This window comes from Rhinolophus ferrumequinum (assembly GCF_004115265.2).
Source record: "Rhinolophus ferrumequinum isolate MPI-CBG mRhiFer1 chromosome 5 unlocalized genomic scaffold, mRhiFer1_v1.p scaffold_110_arrow_ctg1, whole genome shotgun sequence".
In the NCBI taxonomy this organism is placed as follows: Eukaryota; Metazoa; Chordata; class Mammalia; order Chiroptera; family Rhinolophidae; genus Rhinolophus; species Rhinolophus ferrumequinum.
Window position 1 is genome coordinate 1486102 of NW_022680355.1, and position 14366 is coordinate 1500467.

A 14366-nucleotide genomic window follows, 5' to 3' on the forward strand; every position below is an offset into this window, starting at 1 on the left:
AGAGACGCCAACATACCTGGACACCAAATTCTTCACTAAGGTTGGTGAACAGATACTCATACCCGTAAGCTGCTTTGCAGTTCAGCCACACGACATGGTAGGGACTCCGAGTGATCCAGCTTCGAACCAGCTCCAGGATTCCACTCAGACACTCCCCCTGAGCAGGATTTTCAAAAGGCATTTACCGCTTTGAAGAATAGCTCCCTTTCCATTCCCAGCATTCACAGATATTAATGCCAGTGGGGACAATTAGGATCTGATTTGTTATCCCACAAACTTCCTTGTGGAAACATGGCCACGCCCAGATCCTCACCCCGTTTCTCCAAGGAGACTTACCCGACTAGGAATTTGATAAAATCTGGGATCGCAGAAAGTAGTATCTAAGTACACACTTTGGATGTCTTTCACTCTGTGGGGGGAAAAACAATTGGTGTTAATCACCTAATGTGAAATAAAATATGTCGAAAGTTTAAACTCTCAGTTATTTACAGCGTGTTCTATTTCACTCGGGATTTTTTTGTCAAAACAACTTTGTTGGGAAATGATTTGCTTATAATACACCGATTTTTGCATATATGGTTCAGTGAATTTTGACAAATTCCCATAACTACTACCCCCGTCAACACCCAACATGTTACCATCACCCCATTTCAAGAAGGAAAACTTACTGTTACAAATATTACAATCAGGTTTGATTTCTAAGAGAAGTAAAGGCTTGTCTTTGGAGGGAGCAGGGCAATAAACCTTTTAAAAACAATGCAGTCTTACATTCAAGAGTTATAAAAAGCCCAGTACCTGCCCCCATAGTGCAGAAGCTCCATTCTGGAAGTTTCTCCTTTAGCCAGTCTGAAGTCTCCTGTATACAAGACAGTTCCATTATCACCCTCAAATAAAAACCTGCAAAGGAAATATGTGTCAGTGCCTTCTCAGTTTCATACAAAATCCTAATAAAGCAAATACATACTAATTCCATACCAAATGTCTCCTGCCAAACACAGCCACTACGACACAGTGGTAATGGAATTTCAATAGCTTTATATCACACGGGGCACTCAGCTGCCACCTCTTCCCTGGGGTGGAAAAAAATGACACTACTGAGTTTGCAATAGATGTCCCCTGAAATGTGTTAGCACTCTCAGTGTATACTGAGTTCATTCCTGCTCACGGAGAGAAAAATCCATGTGATAGGAAATGGCAAAGCCCATGGAGAAATAGCAATTGAATACTTCCATGATGAGAAAGCCACGTTGCAAACTTGATCTCCACCTCAGTTCCCCAAGTTCAATTTGGAAACAAAGATTAAAGAAGGTGCCATGAAAACAGCCAAATCTCCCTACCCATATTAATTTCCAGACCTTAAAAATCTATTTCTACAAATATAATACATATAATAAAATGACAAAAGAGATGAGTCCTCTTACATAACTGATCCTGGGCAATGACCAGCTGGTAAGAGAGTCACAACAATCTCTTCCTTCTAAAAAGAAAATAAAGAAGAAAAAAACACAAAACAATGGAAGTTATCGTTAGGACGCAGCTACATAAAGCCCTCCTTAAACAGAATATATTCAAGTACTTCTCAAGAATGTGATGCCTTTTCTCCTTATTTCCTCTCTCTCCAAATCCTCGAAATAAATGGATTCCTTGCCCACAAAACAAACGATTAAATGTCGGGTTACAATACAACAGTAATTTCACTCTCTGGGAATTACACAAGAAAAACGAAAACTTACACCTACACAGAAACCCACACAGGAATATCACGGCAGCATTATTCACACTTGCCAGAGGGAAGAAACAGCCCAAATGTCCATCAGCTGATGAATGAACGAACTAAATGTGGTCTGTCCGTACAAGGGAATATTCTTTGGCCATAAAATGAAATGAAATACAGACACTTAACTACAACATGGATAAAACCTTGAAAGCATTATGCAAAGTGAAAGAAGTCACTCACAAAAGACAATAAACACAATAGTATGATTTCCTGTATATGAAATGTCCAGAATAGGCAAATCCATAGAGACTTCTAGAATAGTGGTTGCCAAGGGATGAGGGAAGGGAGAAATAAGGAGTAACTACTAATGGGAACAGGGTTTCTTTTGGGGTGATAAAAATATTCTGAAATTGATTGTGCTGATGGGTACACAACTCTGAATATACTAATGCCATGAACTGCACACCTTAAATGGGGTGAATTGTATGGCATGTGAACTAGATCTCACTAAAGCTGTTATTAAATTGAAACCCAAAGCCTGATGTAGCCTGTTCCCACCTCACCACACTGCACACTGTTAGGGCCGAGCCTGACGGGAAACACTGTCTCCCAGCCCTCAGGGTGGGGGCAGAGCTCTGAACACACCTGCTCCTCCCCTCAGTCTAATGTCCTTCTTTCCAAGGCCCCTTTGAAACGGGGTCTCCCACCGGTTGGAGCTGGAGACATAACACACAAAAGCCATAGCACGAGAAGAGACACGACAGCAAGACTCCGGTCAACAGCTCTCTGGGGCCTGAGGTTGAGAAAGCCTTTCACCAACGTGCGTCACAAGGCGGCGAGGCCACGAGAGTGAGTCTGCAGGACGTCCGTGTTAGCTCACGGAGCTCAGGCCATCCTTTCTCCCTCTTCTGAAGCCCCCCTACATGGGCCGTGCAGCCCTCCCTAGGGACGGCGATTTGATGAGGAGTACTTCGAATGCCTGATCTCCTCCAAAGAGGAAATGTGAAAAGTCACGTCACACAACAACGGGCACGCTGCACGGTCCACCAAGTCAACAAAGCTGGTTAGAGTCGGGCTGCAGAACAAATCGTCACTAGAGCTGCCATAAACTAGGAAAATACCTCCTAGCTCTAGGTATAATTTGAGATAAAAATGAACAAATAAAAGGTAAGTCCATACTCCTACTTACTATTAAAACTCATAACACAAAAGTACCTGTTTCTAAAGTTAAGGACAAAAAAATAAATTGGATCCTCTTGGACAGGGTCTTTTTCTTCAATAAAAAAATGGCTCAGAGAAAACAAATCACAATATGCAGAAATTTGCTTCAAAAATATTAAGCACTGTTTTATGCCCTGCACAATATAATAAACTTAATAAATGTGACAATGGCATCATGTAGTAATATCAACAAGTGGCGTTCCCATCATTAACATGTAAAACTAAAGGGGAGCCATTCTGACAGAGTCCTAGCTAATCCTTTGGAGGCGGAAAATAAATACGTTACGAATGGTTTTTTTTCCCCTACAAACTCACTCACTATGGTTAAATGAGCATTCAAAATCAAGGAGGAAGATAAACAATCATTGTAGCACTAAACATTAATTTTTAAAAACATGACATTTAATATTGAGTTACCTCGCCTGATGCTTCATCGACTAAAGATATCTGGGTAGGAGTTTCGATTTCAATTGATATCTATCAAAATAAAATGAGAGGTCATGTATACATCATACTGTATATTTCCATAGTTTTGTTTTGTTTTGTTTTGTTGGCTTTCTAATGCCTTTGCCATCTCAAACACAGGAAGGGGACATGGGGTAGAAGTCACAGACTCTCTGGGTAACAATTTCTAATTCCACTATAAGAAATGTTTTCACAGCTTGAAAACATGATAAAGTTAATATGACAACCGTTTTGAGGTTGATGTGGCAACACGTATTAAATGCCTTACACACTTATATATCCTTTGATACAGCAATCTTATTTCTACGAATTCCATCTTCCTCCCTTCACTTCCCCATCTCTTTGAACTGGAGTCTTTGTAAAACACATAGTCGTGTGTCCTATTTGTTTAGGTTTTGTGCTGCAGAACACAGTCTGGATCCGTCCATGACATGTTGGCCAAATTCAGAGTCGAGCTGCTGCAGAGTGCTCCAAGGTGTACTTGCACATTTTACTAAAATGGCAACTACTAATACGGAGAGGCACTCACTAAACAGATGACACATGAACATAATTTCTCATCTTTTTAGTCTGCTGATGTCTTAAAACTTATTGTGACTGAGCTTCAGGAGTGAAAACATCCTTGCATTTCTGGAATAAAACACATTGTATTCATCGTGCACTATTTTTTAATACTGTGAGATTCAGCCAGCTGTTACCTTAATTAGGGTGTTCACATATGAAATGGCCTTTTCCCCTATGTTCTTTTATAATCTATTTTGCCAGTGGGGGTGAGCGGCTTACCTTTTTATTATCTCCTACAATAATTCAGCTAGTATAGGGACTATTCTTTGAACAGTTGGCAAAAGGCACCTACAAAACCATCTGGGCCTGGGCATTTATTATTTTTATTTTATTTTTTTATATTGTTAAGGCTTTTGCATTTATATTCATTTTCTTTTCTTGTAAAGAATTTCATCTGACTTTGGTAACAGGGTAACATTGGCCTCGTAAAATGGTGAGACATGTCAACCTCTATTTTATGAAAGATTTGTATAGGATTGGTATTTGTTCTTCATAAAATATTTGCTAGGATTTACCAGAGAAGTTATCTGTGCAAAAAGAGATTTGTTTTGGTTTTTGGAAGTTATCAATTGGGAATTAAATTTCTTTAAGAGATATAGGGCTATTCAGATTTTCTCTCTTCTTGGATCTGTTAATTGTAGTTTTCAAGGAATTTTTCTATTTTATCTAAGTTGTCAAATTTATTGGAATAAAATTGTTTATAATCTGGACCTTTATTGAAGAGAGATCTTTGAAAATTGTTCTAATTTCTTGCATGATTCCTGATTTATTCACGATTTCCACTTTTCTTGCCTCAATTTGGTATTTTTCTCCTTTTCCAGGTATTTATCCACTTTGTCTAAATTATCAAATATACTTCCATATAATTGTCATAAAAATACATTGTTGTTGTTTTCCTTTTTGTCATTCTGTATTTTTATGTGCATCTTTTTAATTATCAAACTCAGCAGAAATTTATCTCTATTTCTCTGAAGACGAGCTTTTAATTTTATTCATCTTTCATTTTCTGTGGTAGTTGTTAGTCTCTGTATCACAAATTTGTCCTTTCATTTTTATTATATCCTTCTTTCACATATCCTGAGATTTGCTTTGTTGCTCCTTTGCCTTCTTACTGAGTTGAAGATAACTCCATTGAATTCTACTCTTTCCTTTCTAAGAAATGTATTTAACACTATCAGTTTCCCTTTGAGTACTAATTTAGCTGTTCCACACATTTTGACATGTCATGCTTCCACTGTCCCTAAGTTCTAAGTATTGAATGTTTTTCTTTACAATTTCTTCTTTAACCTAAGAGTTGTTTATTGTATGCATTTAGTTCCCATATGTAGGGGATGACTTTAGCTCTCCTTTTATTTCCGCCAACATCATTGCACTATGGTCAGAGAACAGATCACTGGAATTTCTTAAAACTTCTCTTGGGACATGGTACATGGTCAATTTTTGTTAATGTTCCATGTATACCCAAAGACCTTGTTTTCCCTGTTGGGTTTAAAGCTCTGTATTTCAATTAGCTCACATTGATTAATTATGTCATTCAGATCTTCTGTATCTTCACTTATTTCCTGCCTCCTTCATCTTTCAGTTTCTGAGAGTGGTGTGGCAAGCGCTCCGGCTACAACTGTTGAATTGCCCATTTCTCCCTTAGACTGTTAGGTGGCCTTGTGCTACATCAGCTTCGCTGAGCTGGAACTATCCTAGAAGTCGCTTCCGTGTATACTTCCAGCTTAGGGTTGAGATTTAGAAGGCGGAAGTGAACCAACAACAACTTTTTAATGCTCTGAAGGACACCAGAAATAACAGCTCACATAGCGTTGTTATCTGCTGGCTCAGCTCACTCAGCTCACTTCAGCAACTCCGTTCTCTGTGGGACAGCCACCCTCCTTCAGCCTCTCGGAGTCCTGGGCCAGGTGTGTGGAGCTCAGTGGCAAAGCGGGAGGCAACACTGCTGCGGTTGGGAGGAGTGAGCGACAGGGATTCCAGCCTATCTCTGCTCTTCTCCACTTCTTTCTCAGCTTTCCTTCCCAACTGCTGGCCAAGCTGACCGAGAGCAACTTCAGGCCTAACACCAAGACCAAGGTTACTGCCTCGTGATTGTATTCCCTCATGGAGGGAGGTTAAACCTCACCCCAACTGACAGACTGGAGATGGAGACAGAAGATGTCACACATGCACCAAGAGGGCATGAAAACACTGCCATGCTCATATAGTGGGACTTTCTGGGGACAGGAGGGCAGGACCAGCTGGGAGGAAGTGGCTTGTGGGGCCTCAGAGAGAATAGAAACCAGTGGCTCTGGTTTTTATTGGGGTTGCAGGTGTGCCTAGGCTTGTGTGGTTTGAACTTCACATGGGCTCCAAGGGAGGGGTAGGCTTTTGTGTCAGCCTGTCCAGGTGTGGGGCAGAAGGGGAGAGAGGAAGTGGGAGTTGACAGCTGTCAACAAACAACAGAGTCTTTATGACACTTGTTCTGACTTCTCTGTCAGCTCCCACAATTATTTGGGGCTTAGTCCACATAGTGAACCCTAATTCTATTCACTCACTGTGGTGTCTTTCTCTGATCAAGCACGGGGTGATCAATTATTACTTTATCCAGTTTGAAGTTATTACTTTGTCAATTGCATTTATGTTCATATCTTCTTGATCCATTGTTCCTTTTAACAGTAAATAACATCCTCTTTGAAACTTCTGGTTGTTTTTTGTTTTTTGGTTTGTTTGGTTTTTTTTTTTTTTTTGCCAATTCTAATTTGTATGATATAACAATTGCTACTCTGGCATTCTTAGCTTCTAATTGTTTAGTATACTCCCCCCTCCTTTTTTTTCCATTTCAACCTTCATTTATCCTTTTGTTTTAATTATGTCTCTTGTAGACTGAATAGTGGATCTTTATTCTTTTAACCTAAACTGAGAATTTGTCTGCTGATCAAGAATTGAATTCAATTCACTCATATATATAGTACGTACTGTCATAACAGAACTTTTCCTACTCTCTTTTGATCTTCTATGTACCATACTTTTGTTTTTCACCCTTTTACTATGTCTTTCTTCCATTGATTAGATCCATTTTATTCTGCCAGATTTAAAATTATTCATTCTATTTTTATTGTTGTTAGCCCTTTCTTATTATAAGCCATCAGTTACATTTACTTTTTCTAATCTATTCTGTGTTCTACATAAAAGGAATTATCAATTATGTTAATTAACATTTTACACTTTAAAGTATTAAAATGCAACTTAGCAAGAGACTCAATGAGATTAAACAAAACTAAGAACCTAGATCAAACTGTTGAGAGACAAGAAAAACCAGTCAACACTAAAATGTCAACCTCTTCCAAACAGTTGAATTACAAAGACTATGTGCCAATATTGTAATGAACATGGATAAATATAGTGTGTGAGGAACTGGGCTTTGAATCCTTCCATTGTCTTGTTCAATCTACCATGAAAAATATTTCCCACTCAAAAATAAACAATGTGCATCATTCAAAAAATAAAACTTACAATTCGTTTCTCCCAAAATCTGTACTTCGGGCTAGTTAACAACAACTCTTTAGTAACAGGCGAACAGTACAAGTAAACCTTCAAGCTGAAAGGGAAAGACAAAAAAACAAACAAAAAAAAGCTGTTTCAGTACAATACAAAATAAGCCATCTTGGTGACTAGGAAATACATTTTATCACATCATTTATCACTGATGTCAAATAATTCAGGAACTGAGCTGGCACAAGAAGTGTCAGTGTAGTTCCCAATATGCCAACACCCCAATAACCAGCTCGGTCCCATCGAGAGTGTAAAGGGACGGGGAAGAAGCAGATGGAGAAAATACTGTGTCCTCTGATCCCCTCACAAGGTTGGCCCTTGCCATTCTTATGTTCGAGATGCATGTTTGGACACACTCAAGGACGTCTGGAAAGCGACCACCAAATGCTAAGCTCCTCTGGAGCACAGAGAGGGGGTGTTGGGGAACAGAAGGCTTCTGCGTTTTATTTCATATAAATCTACTCTGGTGTTTCGTGTGTTTGGTTTTTTTGTTTGTTTGTTTGTTTTTTAGCAGAAATCAATTTCATGACAATTTGTAAAAATGCAATAGTATAGCTTGGAGCTTAGGAATAGTTTGTGGCAGACTGTATTTTCCAAAGATGGCCACACTAATATTATACCCCTACCCCATCTATACACAGTCTTCTTACAAAATGGACATGGACATTCCTCCACTGACAAGAGGTCTCTATATTAAACCTCCCCCTTGAACTTGGGCAGACCTTTGTAACTGCTTTAACCAACAGAATGTGATGGGAAGTAATACTGCAGGACTTTGGAGGCTAGCTCTCTGGGCAATACGGCCACCTGCTAGCTCTCCTCTCTTGGGACATACACTTGTTTTTCTGAGTTTCCATTTTAAGAAGTCCACCTATCCTGAAACCATCATGCTGAAGAGATTTTTTTGAGACACTGATGCCCAGGGAGCCCCAGCTGTTTGAGTCGTCTCAGTCCGGGTGTCAGACATTGAAGGAACAAGCCTTCAGATCAGCCCCAGATGATGTGTAGTCAGGCAGACACCAGCCACCCCACTGTGCCTGGTCTGAATTCCTGATCCACAGCATCCAAGACAGAGAATGCATGGTTACTGTTGGTTTAAGTCACTAAGTTTTGGGGTAATTCGTTATGCAGCAGTAGATAACTAATACACAGGCTCTAAAATCAGACAGACCTGGTTGAAATCCTGGTCCTGCCAGCTACTGGCTGTATGACCTTGGGCAACTAATTTAACCTCTCTGGTTCCTCAGTTTCCTCATCTGTAAAATAGAAATAATAATAGTATCTATTCAGAAGGTTATTAAGAGGCTCTAATGAGGATGTCATCCCAGGCACTCAAAGAAACTGCTAAACTAATAAATATGGAGTGCCCAGCATATAGAGAAGTACTCAATAAGTATTAACGAGCATTATCAACAACATAGACTATTGCTATCACTTAGCAGATAGCACTTAGCCTAACATCCATAGGTTCAAAAGTCAAAAGTCCATGAGGCCCTTTCCAAATATACATCTTTGGAATTTGGAATTTAGATTTGGGAAATGGCATCAGGAAAAGAATATAATAGCTCAGTTTTCAGGAAAGATTATATGATTATATGATAATCCAACAATTATATAATATAATCCAGATTATATGATAATCCAACAATATTATATGATTCTTTATAATGGAACAGTCATTTACACACACAAACACACACACACACACACACACTTAAAGAAATGAAAACAAACTGTTGGCCACACCCATTAGCACAGATAAATCATACAAATATAATTTTAAGTGAAAGAAAACAAAGAGAAGAGTCTATTCAGTGTGATTCTATTTACATAAACCTCAAAAGCCAGAGCTAAACCATGATGACAAAAGTCAGAATAGAGGTTACATGTAGGCCAGGGATACTGGCTCTGTTCTATTTCTTGATCTGGGGAGAAGACTCACGAATGTGTTCATTCGCTTATAAAAGTTGATCAGACTGTACCCTTATGATGTATGCACTCTTCTGTATGGATGTTATAGCTCAATGAAATGGTTACTTAAAGATATACATACACAAATAAGTAGCAAAATAAATTACCTGCACTCCAACCTTCTTTGCAAAGCTGGAGCTCTTAATCCTTTCATGTGATCTAAAAACGAAAGAATCAAAAATCATAAACACATTATTTTTTCAGAGGCTCTCTTAGCCCAAGAACACTCAGTTGTCTGCTCTTTTTAAACTTCCTTTTATGAGAAAATATGTAACTGTCTCTCTTTTATAAGGGAATTGATTCGTGTGGACGATTGGCTCTTTCTTCCCCAAGTGAAGAATCCATCTGAAAATAGAACATGAACCTCTAAAAGCTGACCATCTCTGAGCCATCAGGAGTCATTTAAAAGGACAACAATCCCTTGCATCTTAGGGCAGAATCTAAACTACTCTGAGTAGCCACAGAAGCATGAGTGATGAGGATCTCACTCGGAACTGCTTCCAGCAATTTCTATTCCTATCCACAGAGGCTTGCTCCACAGCCCTCCAAATAACAGACAGAAAAAGATGACATTTCAAGACAGGTAACATTTAAACCAAATAGTACATTAAATAAAGAGGGCGTTCTTATACATTCTGAATCACTAATATGTAAAGGCCTAGAGAACAATGACCAAACACTTCTAAATTGTTTAAATCAATTCTAATTATTCTAATTACCACCCACACACACCCTCAGTTTACATGCAACGACCCTTGACTCCAGTAAACACAAGGCTGTCAGTCACCACAGCTCAGGGGTCAGGCCATGCCTGGACAGGTGCCTCCAAAGGGCAGTCCACCTGCCCCTTCAGAGAATGCATCAAGTCCGGTCATTCCGAGCCCAGGCTCTTAGGGCCCATGGATACACCCTAGGGCAGGACTCTCAGTAACTGGGGTTTCCAGAGAGTTTGTGCCAAAGTCTGGCAAAAGAAGGCAGAATCAGGACTCTGCCCCATGCTCTGAAACTAAGTCAGCAGACAGCACGCTGGGTACCCCACCCAGCATCCCAGACCCCTTCATGACTGGAAGCTAGGAGAACCGGAGCGAGTTGGCTTTGTGCTTCTAGAACTGCACCCAGAAACTCCTTCCCAGGGTCTTTTTCTTTCTCCTTCACCGGAATAAATCATCGTAAGTTGTCCCTTGAAGGGGTCCTCCCCAACCCTGGGTGACTATCTCAGGCAGAGGTCACCTCTCGTTCTCCTCACTGATGCTTAGTAAACCTTACCCGATTCCGAGCACAACAATGCGTTCCACATGGTCCATAAACCAGCACCAAGTAGGGCACCCCAAATTCTACCAAAATGTGAGCTTAACATGTTTATGTGCATTTTTTTCTAGCAAAAGAGTCCATAGATTGTATCACATATTCTGTATTAGCTTGGGCTGTCATAACAGAATACCACAGACTGGGGGGCTTAACCAGCAAAAATATTTCTCACACTTGGGGATTCTGGTGAGACGTCTCCTCCTGGCTCGCAGACCTACTTGACCTTTTCCTACCTAGGTGTGTGTGTGTGAAGAGAGAAACCTCTTCTTCTAAGTCCTATTGAATTAGGACCCCACGCTTATGACATTTCATCTTAATTACTTCCTAAATGCTCTGAATACAGTCACATTGGGGTTAAGGCTTTAACATATGTTATATCCATAGTATATCCAAAAAGCAAAAACAGGGCCATCCTCATCAAGCAGCAGATTCTCAAAGAAAAACAAGACCCCCCCCCCAAAAAAATGGTATTCTCAATAATAAGCGGAAAAACCCTCAAAGTGCTATTTAACAAATTGAGAGGAGCTTCAGATTTTCCTCATTGAAGAGAGAGAACTGGTGGGCTTGAGCAAGAAAGCAGAAGCATCTCCCCAAAGCAGAGAACCTCAACAATTTACACCAGCAGAAAGTGATTGATTCCACACACAAGACAACAATTGGTTCACACTAACCCCGCGAGGAAGGCCAGTGTTTGATATCTGTAATTTAATTTAAAATTACTCCTTGTGATATGTATGTGCATATGTTTCTTACGCTCTAATTCAAGAGTGGATGGGAGCACCCTACTCAAGCTACTCTGGAAGCCCACACGCCTACAAGCAGCTACCATAGTGCTTCAGTTTATCTTCACGTCTGATCAATGCCAAAGCCTGGGCCAATTAATTAGCATAATGAATATTAAAATTGTTTTCATTGGTAAAGTTAGTGACTTATTAGCATAAAAGATGTTAAAAACAACAATGGTTGTGAAGTTAGTGGTACTCCAGCTCTGGAGATTGGCTAAAATGTGTTAGAGACCAACCCTGAGCATTTAGCCTCAAGGCCATTATCATTGGGATGACACTTCAGTCGGAATCCCTAAGCAGTATCCAGCTGTGAAATCTTAGTCTTCTAGTGAGAGGCTGGAGCGTCTAGCTTCAAAGCCATATCACTAGGGATGAAGCTTCAGGCTGATTCCCTAACTATATCCACCTGTGGAATGGGAGGATTCTGGCTGCTTGACCTCCAGACTAAAACGAACCTTTCCTATTGGATGTGGAGAAAACATCTAAAAGGAGGGGGAGCTTGTACTGTCAAGTTTACAGACAGGCTGTTCAATTTCAGAGTGTGTGTGAGTGTGCCTGCTTGCTAATGTTTGGGGGGCACAGCATAACTTCATCTGATAACAGTCTCCTTTATATTAGGTTCGTGCAAAAGTAATGCGGTTTTTGCCTTTTTTAAACCTCAATTACTTTTAGACCAACCTAATACCATAGTAGCGAGGATGTGGGAATAATTAAATAATCCTCACCGTCCTCTGACTATTAGCTGCTAGGAGAGTTTCCAGAAGAACCTCGTAATTGTGCCTGATCCAACTGCCCGTTAAGGGCGCAACTGGCAGTTGTGCAGATGAAGCCTCAGAGAGGCTGAAGAGGCAGATTGAGACAAGGTGCAGTTGCCGTTCTCTCCCCTGGCCTCCCGAAGCCCACACTCCTGCCTTCCAGGATCCCGATCCCCAGCCTTCCTCCTCTCCAGATCCCTGGGCAACTTCCCCGCCAGAACCGGTGAAGCCTCCTTGCCGAGATAGCGAGGGGCGGCCGCACTCACTCACCCTTATGGCAGTGGGACAGGAAGTAGGCGCGGGCCTTCAGGTTCTCCCTGTCGAAGCGATCTATGGATATGTTTGGATACTCAGCCATCTGTCCCTGGAAGGAACTCATAGCGCTGGCCAACGCCGGCAGAACAGGCCCCACACTAGTCTCGGATGCCCAGGTTATTTCCTGACCGCGCCGCCTCTTCCGGGAAGCTGCTGCCGCCTCACCATTGGCCAGCCGGGAGCAGCCCCGCCCAATCAGAGGAGCCCTGCGGCAGGGGGCGGTGCCGAGCAGTGTCTGGTCAGTTTGCCCGCGGGTGGTGACCCGCTAGTTAAATGCGGGAACTGAGCTGCGCTGGCGTGAGGCTGCCGCTGAATCTAGGGCGAGCGGCTGGCTGGGTGGGATCTGGGGTGTACCGCGAAGAGTGTGGCTCCTGCCGCCGGAAACCTTGACACAGCACGCTGTCGTTCTGGTGAAGAGTCGCCCGTGTCTATGCAGGAACAGTAGCGCGAAGGGAAACTGAACGCCCGCCGCAGGGGGCTCCACCTAAGACTACGAAGAGGGATGCACAGCTTCTCTTGAAGTCAGACTGTTCCTCTTCCTGCTTGTCCACTGAAAGCCTAAAAGCCGAGCTCAATTTCCCGTCTCTTCTTCAGTGTCTACCTTATGGGGTGGTATGAGAAAAAATTGTATCTGACTCATGGTAGAGTCGGTAACTTAGTTCCCGCTTCCATTTATAACCACAAAGTGAGTAAATACACAATCCCTGATCATCACAACTCACATGCATGGTTCTCATGCAGGGTGTCATGCGGGGTCTCCGGTCTGGGTCCCCGCAAAAGAACGCAGGGTATGGTGAGGCCAAGAAGGAACTCCCAGGGAGACATAGATAGGGGAGTCATATCACTATATTCTTGGTGGTGGCTGGTTGGAGACACAGGAAGCAGGCACCACACTATCCGCTTCTCTGCCAACCAACTTCACTTGCTAACTGCAGTCCGCGCTTGCTAGCATAACCACGGCAGTTATATCAGTGGCGAATGTCTAACCAGTAACTGCTGATGGCCATCTACTACCGGAACCAGCACCTTTCCACGAGGCCGAGAGCCTGGAAACTGCTCTCTGGGAGTCTGTCCCCACAGTGGTCTTAGAGCAGATCAGAGCCTAAGGATGGATTAGATTAGCTGCTAGCCTCCCTCCAACCCACCCTTTTGAGCTATCGTTTTTGCAAGTTAGAAGGATGTATAAAAGAAAAACAAGTGGTAGGGTGATGAGCGAAAGGTCTGGGATTATTTTTTTTTTAACTTTTATTTATTTTACATGTGTTTTTCCAGGACGCATCAGCTCCAAGTAGTTATTTCGATCTAGTTGTGGACGCAGCTCACAGTGGCCCATGTGGGGATAGAACTGGCAGCCTTGTTGTTAAGAGCGCGGTGCTCTTACCAACTGAGCTAACCGACCCTCCCAGGTCTGGAATTTTCTAAGCACCAAAGCAACTTCATGAAAAGGTTTGAAGTATTAAGATTCATCAAATAGCCACAGTGGCATTTATTGGGTCCCTTCCTAGCAAGGCTCCTTAGACACCACAATGTTAATCACAAACAACTCAAACACTTTTGAGGACCCGCTTTATTCTGTAGCAAGGTGACAAGCCTTGCAGTGGTTACATAGGTAACCAAAATGTGCCATCAAGTAGTTTTCAGTCTATTCGGAGACAACACATTTGCAGAATATACTAAATGAATGCTTCCACGGAGACACAAAGTAATGCAGGAATAAATCCAGGCACAACG

At 41.7% G+C, this 14366-nt stretch overlaps 1 protein-coding gene across 4 annotated transcripts in view; it reads right to left on the bottom strand.

Annotated features, from left to right (window-relative positions):
- Positions 1 to 12752, bottom strand: part of DCLRE1C (DNA cross-link repair 1C) — a 34140-nt gene extending 21388 nt beyond the window's left edge. Inside the window, exons 1-8 of one of the 4 annotated variants that reach the window (XM_033100755.1) lie at positions 12591 to 12752; positions 9580 to 9631; positions 7463 to 7547; positions 3356 to 3415; positions 1422 to 1477; positions 796 to 897; positions 337 to 409; positions 17 to 157 (exon numbers count right to left, since the gene is read on the bottom strand). In XM_033100755.1, coding sequence (XP_032956646.1) covers positions 17 to 157; positions 337 to 409; positions 796 to 897; positions 1422 to 1477; positions 3356 to 3415; positions 7463 to 7547; positions 9580 to 9631; positions 12591 to 12699 — 678 coding nt within the window. In that variant the 5' untranslated portion in view covers positions 12700 to 12752. Of the gene's footprint in view, positions 1 to 16; positions 158 to 336; positions 410 to 795; positions 898 to 1421; positions 1478 to 3355; positions 3416 to 7462; positions 7548 to 8672; positions 8758 to 9579; positions 9632 to 12590 lie in introns of those variants that run through there. The other 3 variants (XM_033100756.1, XM_033100758.1, XM_033100757.1) reach the window with 3 other exon arrangements.
- Between the last annotated feature and the right edge of the window lie 1614 nt (positions 12753 to 14366).